Source organism: Gastrolobium bilobum, unplaced genomic scaffold (assembly GCF_033153095.1).
Source record: "Gastrolobium bilobum isolate Gb01-03AN ecotype WA unplaced genomic scaffold, APGP_CSIRO_Gbil_v1 utg33308, whole genome shotgun sequence".
Lineage (NCBI taxonomy): Eukaryota > Viridiplantae > Streptophyta > Magnoliopsida > Fabales > Fabaceae > Gastrolobium > Gastrolobium bilobum.
Genome location: NW_026896102.1, coordinates 30,818 through 51,317, shown reverse-complemented (window position 1 = coordinate 51,317; position 20,500 = coordinate 30,818). Strand labels below are relative to the sequence as shown.

Genomic DNA, 20,500 nt, shown 5'->3' with positions numbered 1-20,500 from the left:
TGAGATTCAAAAAATAAATTAGTTTTCAATGATAGCAAATATTATATACTTCTAAGCTTAGCTCTAGACCGTTGAGATGAGATCATGAGACCATCAATGTTTATCACCACTTAACTTCATGAGATCATTATAAGATGCAACTAAATTACATAAACGAACTACACTAATCTAAAATACCTTATTATTTTCACCTTACTTTTAATCATATTCATCATAAAATATAAATATGATTTAATTCAAGAGTTTTTATTAACAACAAAAAAATTTTACCAAAAAAAAAGAAAAGGAAAAACCGATTTAACCCGAGTCAACTGAGTCGCCGGGTTTCGGCCGGGTCAACCGGTCCAATCCGAGCTAACTGCATAACCGGTCTAACTACCAGCTCGGACCGGGAAACCCACCGGGTCACCGAGTCCCGGGTCGACCCGACCGGTCCGAGTCGGGTTTTAAAACACTGCTCAAAACAACAAGGATAAAATTATAACTAATGTATTTAACATGTTAAAATTTAAGAAATATAAAATGCTCTGCTGCTTAAATGTAGTGAGACTGGGAACTTTATGAGTGAAGTAAGAATGGTCAGAGTCCTCTATTCAAGTTGAAACTGCTCTATTTTGCAAAAGAACTTTGAGAATGAAGCAGAGCATCTTGTTTTGTGAGTGAACAAATAAATTGAGGGGTAGGGAGATGACCTAATATATTTTTTTTTTGGAGGTGTATGTGAGAATGTGACATCTTCATTTTTTTCTTTTTTCTTTTTAATAGATCAAAATAAAAACAAACATGGTAATAGAGTGTTTACAAATCTCATCCTAAAAAAGGGGCATCTAATATTATTCAAGCCTCAAAACAACAAGGATAAAATTAAAATTAATGTATTTAACATGTTAAAATTTAAGAAATATAAAATGCTCTGCTGCTTAAATGTTTAGGAATATTATAAAATTTATTTGACAGATATAGAACTATTGAAGAAATAAATGAAATTGAATCTATCAAAAGTAAGGAAAATTTGATATTAATTAATGAGAAAGATAATAGCAAAAATATAACGTTAATTAAATGGATCCAAATGATAGTGAAAAGAATAATGATATTTATTAAACAAAACGGAATTCAAAATTCATATGTCATGACAAATAGCTGAGAAATTTCGGTGTTGGTGTTTTTTAGATTTTATTATGTGATATTTTTTTTTTGGTATAACCTGGAGGGTATCCTCATTCAACCTCTTCTGGTCACTTTATCTTCGGAGTACGGCCCGAAGGCTAGTTCCTCATTGGAACAGCGGGTGTATTGAGCTTCATTACCGGAGGAAGGATGAGACTAATCCCCCTTCGAGGACAGAGACATGTCCTCTGTCCCCCAAAGATTTTTCAAGAATTTACTTGAGACAGAGTTTGAACCCCTGACCCAAGCAAATCCTTGGAAGCTCAGTTGCCAACTGAGCTTCCCTAAGGGTTTATTATGTGATATTTAGTATCATATCATTGTGACTAACATTTTAATTAATGTAATATAATCCACTTCAAAATGTTTGACATTTTTTAAAAGATAAAATTTGAGTGTATTTTAAAATTTATTAATTATCACGTTTTTTATCGTAATCTTTCCTTTATTTATTATATTGTTTTAGTTATAATTATTAATTCGTCATTAAGATTTTACGTGATCAGTTAATCTTTTTTTTTTTTTTATCTTTTGACACTCTCCTTTTTTTTTTGGGTAGGAATTTGACATTCTCCGTAACTTTAGCTTTATCTTAATTTTAAGGTATTTTTTATCATTAACTTTATCTTTAGTCTTATTATTATTGTTTTTTAGAAATGGTTAAACAATGTAGAGTCTGCCACCAAGAGTTGATAAAGAATGTTTTATCATCGTTGTCCTTGGATTTGAATATGTTTTCAATTAAATTAATTGACGAGTTTCTTAACAATAATATTTCCTTTATTTATTATATTGATTTTACTGCAATGGTTTATTCATCTTTAGATGTTTATACTAATTGATTGTATTTAATCTTTTTTCTTTCCTTTAGTCAGTTTATCTTATCTTTTCTTAACTGTAAGTGTTTTATCTTTTGAAATTTTCCTTAATTTTTTTTTCTTTTGGGGGGAACTATCATCATTTATTTATATCTTTAGTTTTAACTAAATTATTGTGTATTTGTATCATTAACTTTATCTTTAATCTTATTAATTTAAATAGAAAACGCCAAACGATGTCTTCATTATATCAAAATAATGTAATGATATTGTAATTGTATATTTAAATAATTTAGAATATCGTAAAAGATCTCCTGAGATTGGTTTATATATTTTCGTATTCTGTTATTTAGCATAAACCACTTCAAAATATTTCACATTTTTTTAAAGATAAGATTTGAATGTGTTTTGAATTTTATTAATTGTTGATAAAGAATGTTTTATCATTGTTGCCCTGGATTTGAATATGTTTTGAATTTAATTAATAGATAAAGCATATCTCCAGTCTGGAGATAAATTATCTCCAGTAAATACAAAACGACGTCATATTGTGACGGAAATCAATGTATTTTGGTAATTCTAATTTATTGCAGAATTATATTAGTCTTTATCATTATAATTTTTTAATCTTACAATCTTAAAATGACGTCATTTTAGGCTGATTGGATATAACTTTATTTCTTAGAGAAATACTTTTCCCTTAATTAATTGAAGAGTTTCTTATAATAATATTTCCTTTATTTATTATATTGATTTTACTGCAACTATTTATTCATCTTAAGAAATGTATACTAATAATTGATTGTAATTATTTTTTTTCTTTCCTTTAATCAGTTAATCTTATCTTTTCTTCACTTTAAGTGTTTTATCTTTTAAATTTTCCTTAATTTTAGGGAAGGAAATATTATCATCATTTATTTATTATATCTTAGTTTTAACTAAATTATTGCATATTTTTATCATTAAGTTTATCTTTAACGTCATTAATTTAAATAGAAAATGTCAAATGATATCTTCGTTATATCAAAATAATGTAACAATGTTTTAATTGTATATCTAAATAATTTAGAATATCTTAATAGATCTTTTGAGATTGGTTTATATATTTTCGTATTCTGTTATTTATTTCCTTTTTTAAAAGATTCCATTATCGACACAAATCTTTTACATTGATTATTATTATATGTTTCATTATAAATAGGATTGGGTTTGTCCATCATATACATAAACCACTCCTCTTATTTCATCTTTTTCCTCCTACTAAAAATATAGAGCACCTAAAAGTTCTAGAGAGCAAAAAGCTATTTAGAAACCAGAGGTCTACTAAAGTGTTTAGATAGGTTAGACGTGGGCCTCGTTTTTTACTTGAGTCTTCCAATGATCCGAGGACCAGGACTCTTAAGTCTCCCAAGGTACCAGGACTCTTAAGTCTCCCAAGGTACGCCATGTATTTGATTATTTTGTGGTCATAGACTTTGAGGCTACTTGAGACAAGGGCAAAAATTCTCACCCTCAAGAGATAATTGAGTTTCCATCAGTCATAGTGAGTGGTGTCACTAACGAAATAGAATCATGTTTTCAGACATATGTGAAGCCTACTTATAATCAAATTTTGACTGATTTCTGCAAGGAGCTGACTGGTATACAACAAGATCAGGTGGACAATGGAGTTACATTGGAAGAGGCTCTACTCATGCATGATGAATGGCTTGAAATCAATGGGATAAAGAACTCCAACTTTGTTGTTGTCACGCGGTCTAACTGCGATTGTGAGGTAATGCTTGAATCTGAGTGCAAATTCAAGAAGATACCAAAGCCTGCTTATTTCAACAGGTGGATCGACTTAAGGGTTCCTTTCAATGAGGTGTTTGGTGATATGAGGCGCAAATTAAAGAAAGCTCTTGAGATAGCTAGATTGAAATGGGAGGGGCGTGCTCATTCTCGACTTGATGATGCCAAAAATACTGCTCGATTGTTGGCATTGATCATGCACAAGGGTTATAAGTTTTCCATTACTAATTCCTTGCCTTGGAAGCAGTCTGAAGAACGAGCAACAGTTTTTCATGATCGCAACTACAATATGATGATTTTTCCCATTGTTCAATATCCTCCCCCTCCCCCTTACTTTCACCTTGGTGTTATGCCACATACCCCTGTAGTTCTGTTGAATAAGATATTTTGAAATATATTGTAAAGACTATCTTGTCTAATATGATTTTCCCTCTGGTCTATTCACCGTGGGGTTTCGCATGAATTTTTCTGGAAAAAAAAAAACTTATTGTTTATCCTATATTCGTTTATCGCTGTTGTAATTATATCGTATCAATCAAATAATGAAGTAATTCGTAATTAACGGAAAGTCTTCTCTAATTACCATTAACATTAAGTGACCTTCAGTTACTCTTTTTTTGTATACATCTCCATCGGTTACTTTAATTACTTCATCAATAACTTTATTTTAAAATCTTGATCATTCATAAATAACCACCCAAACAATAAAGGTGGGTGGGATCTGCCGATCTGGGATGGTTAGAATTTAGAAAAGCATATGAAAGAGGTGATTTTTTTTTATTGGGATGGATAGGGTTGCAACTTGCTATTCATTCACCAAACCGGTCAATTTGAATTGTGAGGAATTAGATTTTCCAATTTTGTCTCAGTGCACAAAAAGGGTTTTCATCATGTCCTTCAATTTCAATGTCGATCAATTCAAACATGGGAGACTAGCTCCTTCTACGGTTATGCATTGATTTTTTAATTTGATCTGTTTCGCTCTTCAAACCATGGGAGACTCCTCACTCGAATCCCACCCCATCAATCAAATCAATAACGGGGATTTCAGAAAACCTAAGGTATGTGATTTCTGTTATGATTGTTGAGAACTTGTGTGCTTTTGATGCTGTTTACATGGAATATCATGGTCATTTTGAAATCGACGGTGTTCTATTTAATAAACAGTATCTTCCGGAATATTCTTGTTGTGATTTGAATTAAAACCATCCCCCATTTGTCACTGGTCTATAGGGAATCCTTATAATTAATAATTATTAGGATTATGCTGATTAAGAAATTTTATGAACATGGTTTATCCCTGTTACCTTTTTTAGCAAAATATGATTTTGAAGGGATAAACTACTCTTAGATATTTAGAATGCCTTGGAGGTTGGGACCTTACCAAAGAATGAGGATTTGTTCTGTATGCACAAGCCTATTATAATATAATCTGAACGGAGCCTTTCAATTATTTGTACTGAAGGCTGGATAATCTTCTGTTGCAAGTTAATATGTCAAGTTTCTTTTGTAATATATATATATATATATATATATATATATATACATATATATATATATATATAGCCGTTCTGTTACTGTTTTGGTCTATAGCTCTGATTTAGAAATGTGGTTTGTTGTTGGCTTGTTGCTGGTCTTCTTGTCATCAAGAAACTAGTTGTAACTGAGTGCATATTTTCTTATTTTTGTCATTTTGATGGAAGTGTAACTTTTGTCATGCTATGTCTTGTGGCCGTATCTCATGCTTATTTTGCTTTTGAGAATGACAACATTGATGTTGTGTTAACTGATATCAAGAAGAATGATGCCATTGGTCAGCCTGCTACTGCAACTACCGGTGGGTGAGTTCAATTTAGTAAATAAACCCTTCATTGCTTTAATTAAATTTTGCAAAATTCTCTACTTGGTCAAGACGAGAGATGTAAAATTTTATGAATTGATTTACTGGACATAATTACCTTATATATCACCAACTTCTGGGGTATTAGATCTTGCGCAATTGAATACCTTCTGTTCTATGGATTTGCCATGCCAAGATTTGAGAAAAGGTTTTCTTAGGAACTACTTATTGCATATTATACCTTGAAATTGTATATGTTAATTGGTTGAGCGTTTAGTTAATTTGATGTATCTCTGATTTAATAGGAGGACCTACGCTTGTGCAAGTGTGTGCAGTGCAGACACAAACTTTTGGTGTGGGGTTCACAGGTTGCTCCATAGTCTGAAAGTGTAAGCAAGTTGCTCCCATATAAGCTGGAACCCTTTGTAATATACTGGGCTTGAAAACTTCATCAACTTCTCTAAAAGGTTCCGGATCATTTCCTAGACTATCAGCCAACCCAACCCAACCCGTCTATCTCCCTTATCCAGTTCTTACCGTTGAATAATTAATTTGTTCCTCCATTCTTTTGATGCGCGAGCAAGTTAGAGGTAGTTACTTCATCTTTCTAGCCAAGACTTCCTCTGCTTTTCATAATTAGAAATAACAAATTGTGATTAGAAGAAAATATATTCGGACTCATGTTAAGTCGTGTAGTTTGTGATGGCATCAAACACAACATACCCAGAGTTATTATTTCACTTCACTTTTGGGACAATATTTATTTCATTTATTCAATTAAACTTCCGTATTATCAGAAGAACGCTCAAAAGAAGGCTTTATCATTCAAAATTTGTTGTCATTTAGTTTGTATTCTTTTCAAAAGATCTTATTCGTTTTTAAAATTATGTGAATATGTATTTAATCTGTTTGCAAGTATTTCTTTGGTGGAAAGCTTAATCCTTTGGTGAGGATTTATGTGATTAAGAAAGCAGTGACTTCTGATATTAAAATTCCTGCAGAACCAAAACAAAAGAAAATTTAGGAAGATACTAAAACAAATACTAGTAATAGACTACAATATTTGTGTCAAAACTATGGAAGTGATGATGATTAGTAGTCATAACTATCTGTTTCCATTGGATTGTAAATTGTATTTGTGTGTAATGTATATTTCCATTGTGACATAGAATAGAAATATTCGGTTTACACGCTCCGGCATAAATGCCTCTTATTATCTTGTTTAAGTAAGAAAAGGATTTTAATTTAAAAATACTAAAAAATAATATAAATCATTAAAAAAATCTCACCTAACACTTAGACATTTGGATTGGGTGTCAGTGACCTTGTAGAGGCCCTTGCCTTTGAAAGCGAGTGACTCGTAGATCAATTCCAAAGTCTAGCCACGCTTTGGAAAACAGGAATTGGGTTTGGAGCTTCTGTTAGGCTCCAAGTTTTACATCAAATAATCTGTTAGACGAAAATAATTCAATCATGTTAAAATTATGTATTTGAGTTTTGTATTTATTATTATTAAATTTTTCTGTATAGTTCAATAACTCATTAATTTATTACTAAAGAGTTTAATGACAAATAAAAAAAAAATATGACAGGGTCATATAAGAAGATCACAATAACACAAAGGTAAATTAATGATTATGATTTTTTAACTACTTATTTCAATATTTTTTTTTCTCTTTTTATTTATTATCATTGATTCACCTTTGTATGGTTACGATTCTCTATATAACCATGTCATATTTTTTTTAACACGAGAGAATTCAAATCTCAAATGCACTTAATAAGGACAAATGGTGGCGCATCCATGCATGATGACTGTTGTGGAGGTGGCCGGAACTAACGAAGCACGAACATGCAATTTTTTGTGAAAAATATGTGTCGGACACTGACACGCTCCGATATGTTCCGACATGCTGTTAATATTTTGGGACATGCGGTCAACTTTTCGACACGCATCCGACACATTTTTCCAACACACAGTCAACTTTTTTCCACATGCGGTCAATGCTCCGACACTTTTTTTTAGGTCTTAATTTTATTTTATTAACTAAACATAAAACAAATATAAATCAATTTTTTTCTGTTATGAAATTTGACATGAAAATTTAACAAGGTACGAAAAATTATTTTTGTTTATATTTACGGTATGAAATTTGAATATTTGATTGGTTATATGACTTATTATGGGCTGTTATATGTATTAAATATAAATTATATTATATATATTAAAAATACTATTTAATATCAAAACGTGTCTCAATGTGTCGAAATGTGATATTTTTTAGAATTAACATGTCGGCATGACGTGTCGTGTCTCGTGTCAATGTCAATGCAAGATAGGGGGAACAACTAAGTCAATGCAGTCACCCATTTGATTGTTAATGAATGGTTAAGAAAATGAGAAGCCAAAGATGTGAATGAGAAAATCATGAATGAAGTGAAACTGAGAACTTTATGAGTGAGGTAAGAATGGTCAGAGTCCTCTATTCAAGTTGAAACTGCTCTATTTTGCAAAAGAACCTTTGAGAATGAAGCAGAGCATTTTGTTTTGTGAGTGAGGGCCTATTTGGTGTGATGTATAATGCCTGATAATATAAGTTTATACTATACATTATGACATTTTTAGTTGTTTGGTGTGACCATCGTATAGTATAAGATTATACAGCAAAATCCTTTTATATATCAAAATGATGTATAACTTTTTTTTTTGTGAGGAAATGATGTATAACTTAATCAAGTAGAGGAAGGTAGGATTAGGCCTGATAAGGGATTGATTTATTAACCAATGCAATTTTCAAGGATTAATATATTAAATAAAAAATATTTTTTCAATATATAATTTTTAAAATATTAGAAAATTTTATTTTTATATAAATTAATATATTTTTTGGACACACTGATCAGCAGATTTCTATAAAAATATATTTTTATAAAAATTAATATCATATGATATATTTGGAAGAATTATATAAATTCATTATTAAAAGGTATTTTTTTTTAAAAAAAATTATCCTATCTAGTATTAAAGAGTACATTACCAAATGCTGGATAATATTAAAATTTAATCAGGTCTTATACAATCAGTCTCGTACTATCAAGCCTTATCTTATACTGTATACCAAACATGACCTGAATAAATAAATTGAGGGGTAGGGAGATGACCTAATCTTTTTTTGAAGGTGTATGTGAGAATGTGACATCTTTCTTTTCTTTTTTCTTTTTTCTTTTTTCTTTTTAATAGATTAAATAAAATCAAACACGGTAATAGAGTGTTTACAAATCTCATCCTAAAAAAGGGCATCCAATATTATTCAAGCCTCAAAACAACAAGGATAAAATTAAAATTAATGTATTTAACATGTTAAAATTCAAGAAATATAAAATGCTCTGCTGGTTAAATGTTTAGGAATATTATAAAACTTACTTGACAGATATAGAACTATTGAAGAAATAATTGAAATTGAATCTATCAAAAGTAAATAAAATTTGATAAAATTAATGAGAAAGATAATAGCAAAAATGTAACGTTAATTAAATGAAACCAAATTATAGTGAAAAGAATAATGATATTTATTAAACAAAACGGAATTCAAAATTCATATGTCATGACAAATAGCTGAGAAATTTCGGTGTTGGTGTATTTTAGAGACTCTTTGACCACTTTAGTACTGTTTCGGATTAAATATACGAAATTGGTATCTCAACAGGAGAAATTACGGTATGGGGTCATTAAGTGCCGCGGGGAGATCCCAGCGTGTCCAAAAGACGCCACCCCCTCCCCACGGAACTCTTGTCAAATTTTTTTTGTTTTTTATTCGGATAGAGTGCCGCTCACTGCCCCTCACGACACTCAATAAAAAAATTTTATTTAAATAAGTACCGCATGGACCCCCCTACGGCATTAATTAAAATAATTTTTTTGAGTGCCGCAGAACGGTACTAATAAGTCCGTACGTTTTTAATTAAGTGTGTAATAACTTTTTTTTTTTTAAACCCCCAATTTCAATTACTTCACCTTTTTTATATATTTTCATGCTTTTTTTCCCTATTCATGATTTCTGGGTGCGTCGTGTGTGGCATTTATATTTACCCAATTTGCAAATAGGGTTTGGTTTTTGCTTAGAGGCTTCACCTTCCCCCTCCTTCGAATGGAAAAAATTAATAGATGAAGCTGCTGAGTTTTTAAAATCGATAAAAATTTCACCTTTTCCTCTCAACTTCTGCTAATGTGATCTACTCGTCGAAGTGAAAGCGAAGCTGAGTTTGAAAGGAAAAGGAGCACAGAGGAGCAGGAGCCAGAATCGAGTGGGTCTCCGATCGGAGGACAAAGGGAGCACTCATTCCTTCGTCCACCTTCACCGTGAACCACCAACAGACCGTCAACCACCTTCGCCGTTCATCGGAGCCACCTGTAGAGCAGTGAGTTTCTTTCGCAGAAGAATCACAGGTACTGCTCACTTTGAGATGTTACTCTTCTTGAGTTTGAAGTTGAAAAGTAATTTGCTTTATATATTTTTCTTCCTAGATCTACAAGTATATGTAACAATCATTTTTGTGTATTTTCAAAATATTTTTTGTGTGTGGACTGGATCTTGTTTGATTTTGAATTAGTAAACATAATTATTTTTCCTTAGGTGCTATATTTGTTTTCCGATTTCGTTTAAAATTTATGTGTATCACATAAAGTACATTCTTGATTAAAATACTTTATTTATGGTTATGGTATCAATTTCATGAATCAAATTTTTGGGCTGTAGCTTTAATGGGAACTGTAAGAATCAAAATAAGGATCAAATTTTTGGGCTAGAGCTTTAATGGGAACTGTAGCTTTAATCTAAACTCAAAATTGGAATATTCAATCTCCATGCGTATACAATTCCATAATGATTTAGGAGATTTTTGTGTATACTGGAATGGCCTAAGAGGAATATGACTTAGTTAGATGCAGCGTTTATCTATTTAAGTTCTGGTGGTGTAGTGAATGGCTTAGTACTGTTCCAAATTGAAGCATAAGGATTATTTTTGTTGCCCTTTATTTTATTGTGGTTTTTGGTGCTGATAGATAATATTCTAGTGTGGTGCCATTTTAAGTTTGAGACTCCTGAACTAGATGGAATTATATAGTTGGGAGTGCGTTTCTGTTTTATTTCTGTATGTGACTTTTATTTAGACAACTTCATATTTCCTTGCATTTCGTTTATGTTATGTGCCCTTTGGTAATCAACCATGTATCTTCCCCCAACATATATGATTATATAAATTAAATTATTTTAGTTTTGGTAATCATTCTTTTAATATAGGATGACAAATTATGAAGCCCATCACTTCATTTTAAGCTATCTTTTATGAAATGTAGTATGTAAGAGCCTTTCTTTATGTATTGTAGATAAATCAAAACATCCTCCAGAAGTAGCAATATACCTTTATTCCTCAAAAGAAAGTATCAACTAGCATTCTGAGTTCTCAACCGTTATTTATGTATTGCATTATTTATATGCATATTAATCAATTTCTCGAGACAAAGAAGTTTTATACTAAAATTTTGCAGACCCTTTCTCATTATGATTTCATGATGGAAAAAAACGAAAACAAAAATCAACATCGTGTGCCATATAGTTTTAGATGTGCAGCGGTCAAAGCCATATTCTCTTCTTCATAAGCTTTAGGGATAAAAGGTATAGACCCAATCTTAAAAGAATCACGGGACTGATCTTAAATCAAACGTAGTTAACTGAGGCTATCTTTTGTGACTTTGTCTGAATCATTACCTTGTTGCCCATGTGACTACCGTCTTTCCCATTAAACTTTAATAATGTCATCTGTTTACTGTGATTGCAGGATTATACCTCTACACAGTTACAGAGCGTAAGCTTTTGGTGGACACTTCAAGAGGAGAAACATTACACATCAATGTAAATTTTTATTGTTCAAAATGCATGTAATGTGGAATTGTAATCTGCATAGGAATTTTGTATTGATAACAAATTAAGTTTGTTATAAGTTAGAACCAATTATCTCATCCTGGTGGTGACATTTTGTACCAAACAGTCCTATGTGTATCTCAAACAGAATATTACTTATACTATCCATGAATTAAATAGGTATATACTCTTTCTATAGGTGGTGACATTTTATAGGTGTATTCTATTTTATTTTATCTTTTCATCTTTCTCACTCTATAATTAAAACTCTATAATTAAAATAAAATTTTATACTCTTTCTTGAATTTGAAATTAATTCACAGTTTTGTCTCTCTCTATGTTTCTTTGATTTTTAGTTTATTTATTTATTTATTTTTGCGAATTGTTGGTTTTGTTTTTGAAAATATTTTTGTTGGTTAGAGAATATAATCTCCTTTTGGTTTGTGAACTTGTACAGATGATGGTTCTCACCGTGTCCCCGACATTGTTCTCCAAGGATGGCCCCTGGGTAGGCTATTTTTTTTTTAATTTTCTTTTATGAATGTTTATTATGATATGCATGAATGTTTATTTTCCCAGTAAGTGCCTACTAAAATTCTGCAGTTTTTCTTCACTTTAGAGTTTTGATAAGGTACAAATTATTCATTTATTTAGCTATTTATTTATTTGCTGGTTTCCAGATTAGCATCTATGTCTCTTGTTAGGAAACCATATGATCTATGTTAGCTGGTTTGTATTCATTGCCATAGGTTTGTGCTCTCTAATATTACTAGTTTTTGTTATTGTCTTTATTCTTAACCTTATAGCCATATCATTTATTTGTTCTTTTTATATCTTTTGGAGGAAGGTGAGGAAAGAAAGAATCATGGTACCTTGAGATCAAACCTTGAACTTCCCGTACAGGTTGTTAGACAATTCTGGTTAAGATAATTTTTAGTGAGGTAAATTTAATATCATTATTTTCTTACACTGATTTTTGTTTGTTTTTATACATGTGAATAATTATGGAGTCTGCAAATAAGACTGTCAATGTGGATGATGATGTTGTTTTTGAAACTCTTCCTTTTAGTGTCTGGGTTTCGGTGTTGTGACTATAGTTGTTATTTTAAATTAGTGAATAGTAATATTTTTTTAAATTATTCTATTTGTCTTATCCTAACATTGACATGTGTTGCGTGATTAATTATCTGTACTTTAATCAGTATTTTATAATAATTAGTGATGGAAGCTGACGATTCATCTGCGAGACGTCTTCACCCTGGTCCTCGCATCAATACGGTATTGCACATGCAATCTACACACCGATCAGAGGTTGTCTGGATGGACGAACAGGATTATAAATCTCTGAATGTCAGAAGTGGACGACTGGCGGGGTTGGATGTTATTCCAGAGCCCATTGTACCTTATTTACGTCATGCCGGTTTTCTTGGCGCTGCTCGGATGGGCCGTATGGAGGTATTTGTGTGCTAAATATATTAAATTATACATAAGTCTTGAAACATACATAATTTTGTACATTTTGTTTATTACTATAAATAAGCGATCACAGAGATGAAAAAAGTAAGATAAGGTTGGGGGATCAACGGTAGGGGATATGCCACTTGGGGCCTGCTGTCAGAGTTCCAAGGGGGGGCCGCGCGGCACTCTAAAATGGATATAAAAAAATACAATATTAGTTTAAGCGGGGATGGCCGGCACTTTATAAAAAATAACAATAACAAAATAGTATCAATTCCGTTGGGGGGTGTGGGCGGCACTCATAAAATATTATTATTGAGTGCCGATGGGGGCTGCGGGCGGCACTATGTCCGAAAAAAAATAAAAAAATTCACACAAAAGTGCCGCTGGGAGGGGGGGCGTCATTTAGAGTCTCTGGGTACCCCCCACGGCACTCAAAGACCCCAAACCGTAATTTATCTCTACCGAATACCAATGTCGTAATTTTAAATAATAAAAACACCGTACCCGTCAAACACCCGTATTTTAGATTTTATTTTGTGATATTTAGTATCATATCATTGTGACTAACATTTTACTTAATGTAATATAATCCACTTCAAAATATTTGACATTTTGTAGAGGGGAAGGATCCGTTTACAAATTTTTTTTATAAATTTTTGCAAATTACATCATGTACTTCCGGGAGACCATAATGTAACCTAGTGTTCTCCTCGGAGAACATAGTGTAGTTTGTAAACAAAAAATTTGTAAATATAACCCTCTCATTTTTTAAAAGATAAAATTTGAGTGTATTTTAAATTTTATTAATTATCACATTTTTATCATAAACTTTCCTTTATTTCTTATATTGTTTTAGTTATAATAATTTATTCATCATTAAGATATTACGTAATCAGTTAATGTTATTATTATTTTTTATCTTTTTACACTCTCCTTTTTTTTATTATAGAAATTTGACACTCTCCGTGACTTTAGCTTTAACTTAATTTTAAGGTACTTTTATCGCTAACTTTATCTTTAGACTTATTATTATTTAATTAATTGATGAGTTTCCTAATAATATTATTTCTTTTATTTATTATATTGATTTTACTGCAATCATTTATTCATCTTTAGAATTGTATACTTATAATTGATTGTAATTATTATTATTTTCTTTCCCTTAATGAGTTAAGCTTATCTTTTCTTAACCGTAAATGTTTTATCTTTTGAAATTTTCCGTAATTTTAGGGGGAAAGCTATCATCATATATTTATATCTTTAGTTTTAACTAAATTATTGCATATTTTTATCATTAACTTTATCTTTAACCTTGTTAATTTAAATAGAAAATGTCAAACGATGTCTTCATTATATCAAAATAATGTAACGATGTTTTAATTGTATATTTAAATAATTTAGAATATCGTAAAAGATCTTTTGAGATTGGTTTATATATTTTCGTATTCTGTTATTTATTTTCTTTTTTAAAAGATTCTATTATCTACAAAAATCTTCTTTTGAGATTGGGTTTGTCCATCATATGCATAAACAACCCCTGTTATTCATCTTTTTTCTTCTACTAAAAATATGGAGCACCGAAAATGTCTAGAGAGCAAAAAGCAATTTAGAAACCAGAGTTCTACGGAAGTGTTTAGAGAGATTACACGTGGGCCTCGTTTTTTTCTTGAGTCTTCCAATGATCGCAACACCGGGACTATTGAATCTCCCAAGGTACGTCATGTATTTGATTATTTTGTGGTCATAGACTTTGAGGTTACCTGCGACAAGGGCAAAATTCCTCACCCTCAAGAGATAATTGAGTTTCCATCAGTCATAATGAGTGGTGTCACTGGTGAAATAGAATCATGTTTTCGGACATATGTGAGGCCTACCCACAATCAAATTCTGACTGATTTCTGCAAGGATCTGGCTGGTATACAACAAGATCAGGTGGACAATGGAGTTACATTGGAAGAGGCTCTACTCATGCATGATGAATGGCTTGAAATCAATGGGATATAAAGAACTCCAACTTTGCTGTTGTCACGTGGTCTAACTACGATTGTGAGGTAATGCTTGAATCTGAGTGCAAATTCAAGAAGATACCAAAGCCTGCTTATTTCAATAGGTGGATTGACTTAAGGGTTCCTTTCCATGAGGTGTTTGGTGATATGAGGTGCAAATTAAAGAAAGCTGTTGAGATAGCTGGATTGGAATGGGAGGGTCGTGCTCATTCTGGACTTGATGATGCCAAAAACACTGCTCGATTGTTGGCATTGGTTATGCACAAGGGTTATAAGTTTTCTATTGCCAATTCTTTGCCGTGGAAGCAGTCTAAAGAACAAATAAGAGTTTTTCCTTAAAGCAAGTACAATGTGATGATTATTTCCATTATTCAATATCCTCCCCCTCCCTCTTACTTTCACCGTGGGGTTATGACACATACCCTTGTAGTTCTGTTTAATAGAATATTTTGAAATATATTGTAAAGACTATGTTGTCTACTACGATTTTCCCTCTAGTGTATTCTGACATTGAAATTGCAGTTGACTCTCAGGTTTTAAGAACTTAGATATATGTTTCGCATGAATTTTGACACATTTTTACCCATTCTTCGTGAAAAAAAAAACTTATTGTTTATCTTATATTCGTTTATCACCGTTGTAATTATATCATATCGATCAAATAATGAAAGCAATTCGTAATTAACGAAAAGTCTTCTCTAATTACCTTTAACATTAAATGATCTTTCAGTTACTTTATATATATATATATATAGATATATTTCCATCGGTTACTTTAATTACTTCATCAATAACTTTATTTTAAAATCTTGATCATTCATAAATAACCACCCAAACAATAAAGGTGAGTGGGATCTGCGGATCTGGGATGGTTAGAATTTACAAAAGCATATGGAAGAGGTAATTTTTTTTATTGGGATGGATAGGGTTTCAACTTGCTATTCATTCACCAAACCGGTCAATTTGAATTTTGAGGAATTAGATTTCCCAATTTTGTCTCAGCGCACAAAAAGGGTTTCCATCATCTCCTTCAAGTTAAATGTCGACCAATTCGAACATGGGAGACTCCTTCTATGGTTATGCGTTAATTTGATTAATTTTTTAAATGATTAATACAATAAAGAATGAATAATCTTATGTCAAGACATGATCTTGTCACGCGAAAAATCTCAAGTATTTATTCATAATTCAATCATCACAAATTTAACTATAGAGTCATCGTTCAATGAATAAAAGTTACTCTCAGTTGCAATAATTATGAGAGTTTGGGTATAAGAATTTAATGAAACATTTAATAAATGATTTGAAAATTTTGATCTAAACCAATGAATTAATTCTGAATTTATGATCCGTTTAGGATAATCTATTTTAAAATATATTTGACTTTTTTTAAAAGATAAAATTTGAATGTTATTTGAATTTTATTAATTATCAAATTTCCTGTATTGAATTTTCCTTTATTTATTATATTAATTTACTTATAATCATTTATTCATCTTTAGGATTTTACATTAATTTATTGAAAGCAGTCAATCTAATATTTCTTTAATTTTAATTTATTCATCTTCTGAAACACTTCTTAATTTTTGGGGATAACTTTTATTTCTTTCTATATCTTTAGCTTTATCTTACTCTTAGGATATGTTTATCTTTAGCCTTATAATTTTATTTTATTTTTTTGAAAAAAATTCTATCAATGTGGAGTCTATCACCAATAATTGATAAAGACATTGTTGCTCCTCGGTTTTGTGGTGATAATTTATGTATCGGTAATACTTTTCTTTTCTTATGTTACATAAGAAAAGTATTATCTCCTATTCTCACATTTTTCAAATGGGTCTGTTTGGTCCTGGATAGACCGTATTACTATACCGAAAGGTATGCGCTCAGAGATACTGTATATTCAGATATATACTAGGCTTATAGCTGATGTCCCAATCACTGTGCACAAGCAATAGACTTAGAGCCAAGGGGTGGGTGTGTGCACAATGTGGGCAATATTCGTAAATAGGTTCAAAGTGTGTACCTGAGGTCCTTAGACTCTTATTTATAAGGATTACCTTTCTAAGCTTGGGCCTTTTGAGCTTCCCAAATTGCATTAGGGTTCAGCCCCCTTTCTGTTGGGGTGTGACCCTTATCTTGTGTATTTTGACTGTTTAATGTTGTTGAGATACTTATGAATCTATCTCTTAATAGATTCTTAGGTGAGTGGTTGGGATATGATATTCATATCCATAACAGGGTCCTACAAGAATTTTTTTCTCTCACCTCCAATTTCTTTCTCTCTCCTATTTATTGTTTGAGTAGGAGATAATATTTCTCTTATGCAACATAAGAAAAGTATTACCCTTTATGTATATCCCTTTTCTTTTTTTACTCGGAAAATATACTTCATCAATTTTCCTTTTCCAATAAACACTCAATTTTCTTTTTAAATTTTTGATAACGTTGTATTAATTTTGTAAAAGGTTTTATTTGATCTTTTTTAAAGATTTTTTTTTTTGTAAACTTAAAGAAAAATAAAAAGTGTCACCGTTTTAAAAAAAATTCACCAAATTCTTTCATATTTATAAATTTGGTAATAGCTTTATATTTTAATGGATTGATTTAGTTAAATTTTTTGAAGTGACTAGAATAATGGGAAATGGATAATCTCATGTATTTTTTAATATAATTGTGTAATGTGAAAATTTCAATCATTCATTAATTATTCAATAATCACAATTTTAATGATGGGTTCATAAGAGAAAATAAAAGAATTGGGATGAAAATTACTCTAAGATAACAAGTTGAGACTTCAATTATTCTTTTTTGTTTGACTTCAATCGCTTTGTTTTATTTATAAGAGAATGTAGAGATATTCTTTGAATAATTCACCGTATAGCATTTAATTGATGATTCCAAAATTTTGATCTAAATCAAATTGATGACGCATTTAGCATAAACCACTTCAATATATTTGACATTTTTCAAAAGATAAGATTTGAATGTGTTTTGAATTTAATTAATTGTTGAGTTGCCTATGATAATCTTTACTTTATTTATTATATTAATTTAATTATAATTATTTATTCACGTTTAATATTTTATGCTAATTGATTATAATTAATCTTGTCTTTCTTTCCTTTAATCAGTACATATTAAAATTCAAGAAATATAAAATGCTCTGTTGCTTAAATGTTTAGGAATAGTATAAAACTTATTTGACAGATATAGAACTATTGAAGAAATAATTGAAATTGAATCTATCTATAAAATTTGACATTAACGAGAAAGATAATAGAAAAAATATAACGTTAATTAAATAGATCCAAATAATAGTGAAAAGAATAATTGTATTTATCAAATGAAACGGAATTCAAAATTCATATGTCACGACAAATAGTCAAATAGCTGATAAATTTCTGTGTTGGTGTTTTTTAGATTTTATTTTGTGATATTTAGTATCATATCATTTTGACTAATTTTTTACTTATTTTTAAAAGAGAGAGTTTTCTTTAAAAAATAAAAAATATATGAAAAATTATAAAAATATTATATCCTTTTAAAATATTAATATATTAGTTTTCTTAATTACTTAATGAATAAAAATTTTTAAAAGGCATATGCATTTAATATCTTTCAGATTTTGAAAGTTACCTTTTAATATTTTATTTAAATTTATAATATTATTTTATATTTTAATAATTCAGTATATTTAAAAATTTAACTAAATATATTAAATTTATAATTAATTTTTTTTCTTGTTAAAATTGAAAATGATATATTCATAAATAATTCTCACTGTTATATTTTTTTATTTAATTCATGGATTCCATTTATCTCTTTACTACAATTTAATTTAGATACACCTTGTTGTATAGGAGGGCTTTTTGACCATGGTAGCTTTTAACTAATAAAAAATTACCATCTTACCCTCGTTTATAAACTATTTTAAAAATTTAACTTTCTCAACAAAACATAACACTAATTTGATCATTGACCACCCAGTTACCCGAGTAGAAAATTATTTATCCGGATACAGACCCGATTACCCTGGTACATGTCCTTATTTACCCTGGTACATATATGAATGTACAATCCAATGGCTATTTCACATAACCAAATTACAGAAAAATCCGTGTTAACCCCATCATTTTGAAAATTTTAAAAATTATATTTTATATCTTAACCGGTTAATATTAAAGCTTTTAATTTTTATAAAAATTTCGTCTTACTTCACATTAATTTTAAAATATATATATAATTTCACTCTTATTCACAAAAAATTATGGATATGCAATGATATCTTTATGCCTTATAGACGAGGGACTTAATGTGCATACCTCACTAACACTCGCTCTAGGTAAAGGGGATGTTTTCTTGACAAATTTTCCATACAAATTACAAACACGTTTAACCACGTTTTCTTCGTTAATGGATTTGAGTTGGATTCATGGTTGTGCTTTGAAAATAAGGATATGTATGATATGAGAGTAACTGGGTGTGTACCAGGGTAAATAAAGACATGTACCGGGGTAACCAGGTGTGTACCAGGGTAAATAAGGACATGTACCTGGGTAACTGGGTGTGTACCGGGATAAATAAAGATATGTACCAGGGTAACCGGGTCTGTACCCGAGTAAATAAAGATATGTACCAGGGTAACCGAGTCTGTACCCGAGTAAATAATTTTCTACCTGGGGAACCAGGCAGTCTACCCAGGTAACTGGATGGTCAACGGTCAAACATGGATAGATTGATGTTATGTTTGTTGAGAATGTTAAATTTTTGAAATAGTTTATAAACAAGGGCAAAATGATAATTTTTTAGTTAAAGACTACAATGGTCAAAAAGTCATGGAACAAGTCTCACATAACAAACGTCGGAAACACTTCTAGTGCCCGTTTGGACGAGCTTTTATCCCTATAAAGATTGCTTTTTTTAAAAAAAATTGAATTTTCAAATGTTCGGATAATAACTTTTAAAAATGTAAAATTTAAAATAAAATTTAAAATGTTGTAGTTGGTTCCTTTTAAAAAAAAGTAAAAACTAAAAGATAATATTAATTTTTAAAATACAATTTTAACTTCATCCTATCATACCTATTTTATCTTTTCTTATCTCACTATCATGTTCTTTTTTAATTAGTTCTTTCAACAACCTATCATTTTACAATCAAACATCTCCTTATAATATTGGAGCAGTTTGTGAAACGTCTTTTATGATATTGCAATCACATTCTCCAAATTTCATTTGCGTAATTTCCAAAATTTGTTAATTTTTTTTTATAGATCCTTTTTGTAATTTTATACGTAAAAAGTGTTTTTATTTTATTTTAACATCCAAATAATTTTTTTTAAATAAAAATTATTTTTAGATCATACATCCAAACTTAAAATAACTTTACCTTTTTACAAAAATATTTTTAAAAAAAGATAATACATAAAAAATACTTTTTTCAAAAGCTCATTTAAATATACCTTAGTCCCTCATTAATCATGTACTACTCTC

The 20,500-nt window shown here is 30.2% G+C and overlaps 2 protein-coding genes across 2 annotated transcripts; both read left to right on the top strand.

Annotated features, from left to right (window-relative positions):
* Nucleotides 1-3,343: 3,343 nt before the first annotated feature.
* LOC133297800 (uncharacterized) lies at nt 3,344-4,245 on the top strand. Its single transcript, XM_061497005.1, has 2 exons — nt 3,344-3,426; nt 3,619-4,245. The coding sequence occupies exon 2, from the start codon at nt 3,682-3,684 to the stop codon at nt 4,168-4,170; it is 489 nt and encodes a 162-aa protein (XP_061352989.1). The 5' UTR covers nt 3,344-3,426; nt 3,619-3,681; the 3' UTR covers nt 4,171-4,245.
* Nucleotides 4,246-14,570: 10,325 nt separating this feature from the next.
* On the top strand, nt 14,571-15,005 carry LOC133297789 (uncharacterized). The gene has a single exon (XM_061496989.1). The coding sequence runs from the start codon at nt 14,571-14,573 to the stop codon at nt 15,003-15,005; it is 435 nt and encodes a 144-aa protein (XP_061352973.1).
* Nucleotides 15,006-20,500: the final 5,495 nt, after the last annotated feature.

What these genes read in the sequence shown, in the direction of transcription:
- LOC133297789 (XM_061496989.1), top strand. Translation starts at nt 14,571, where the DNA reads ATGGAGCACCGAAAATGTCTAGAGAGCAAAAAGCAATTTAGAAACCAG.
- LOC133297800 (XM_061497005.1), top strand. Translation starts at nt 3,682, where the DNA reads ATGCATGATGAATGGCTTGAAATCAATGGGATAAAGAACTCCAACTTT.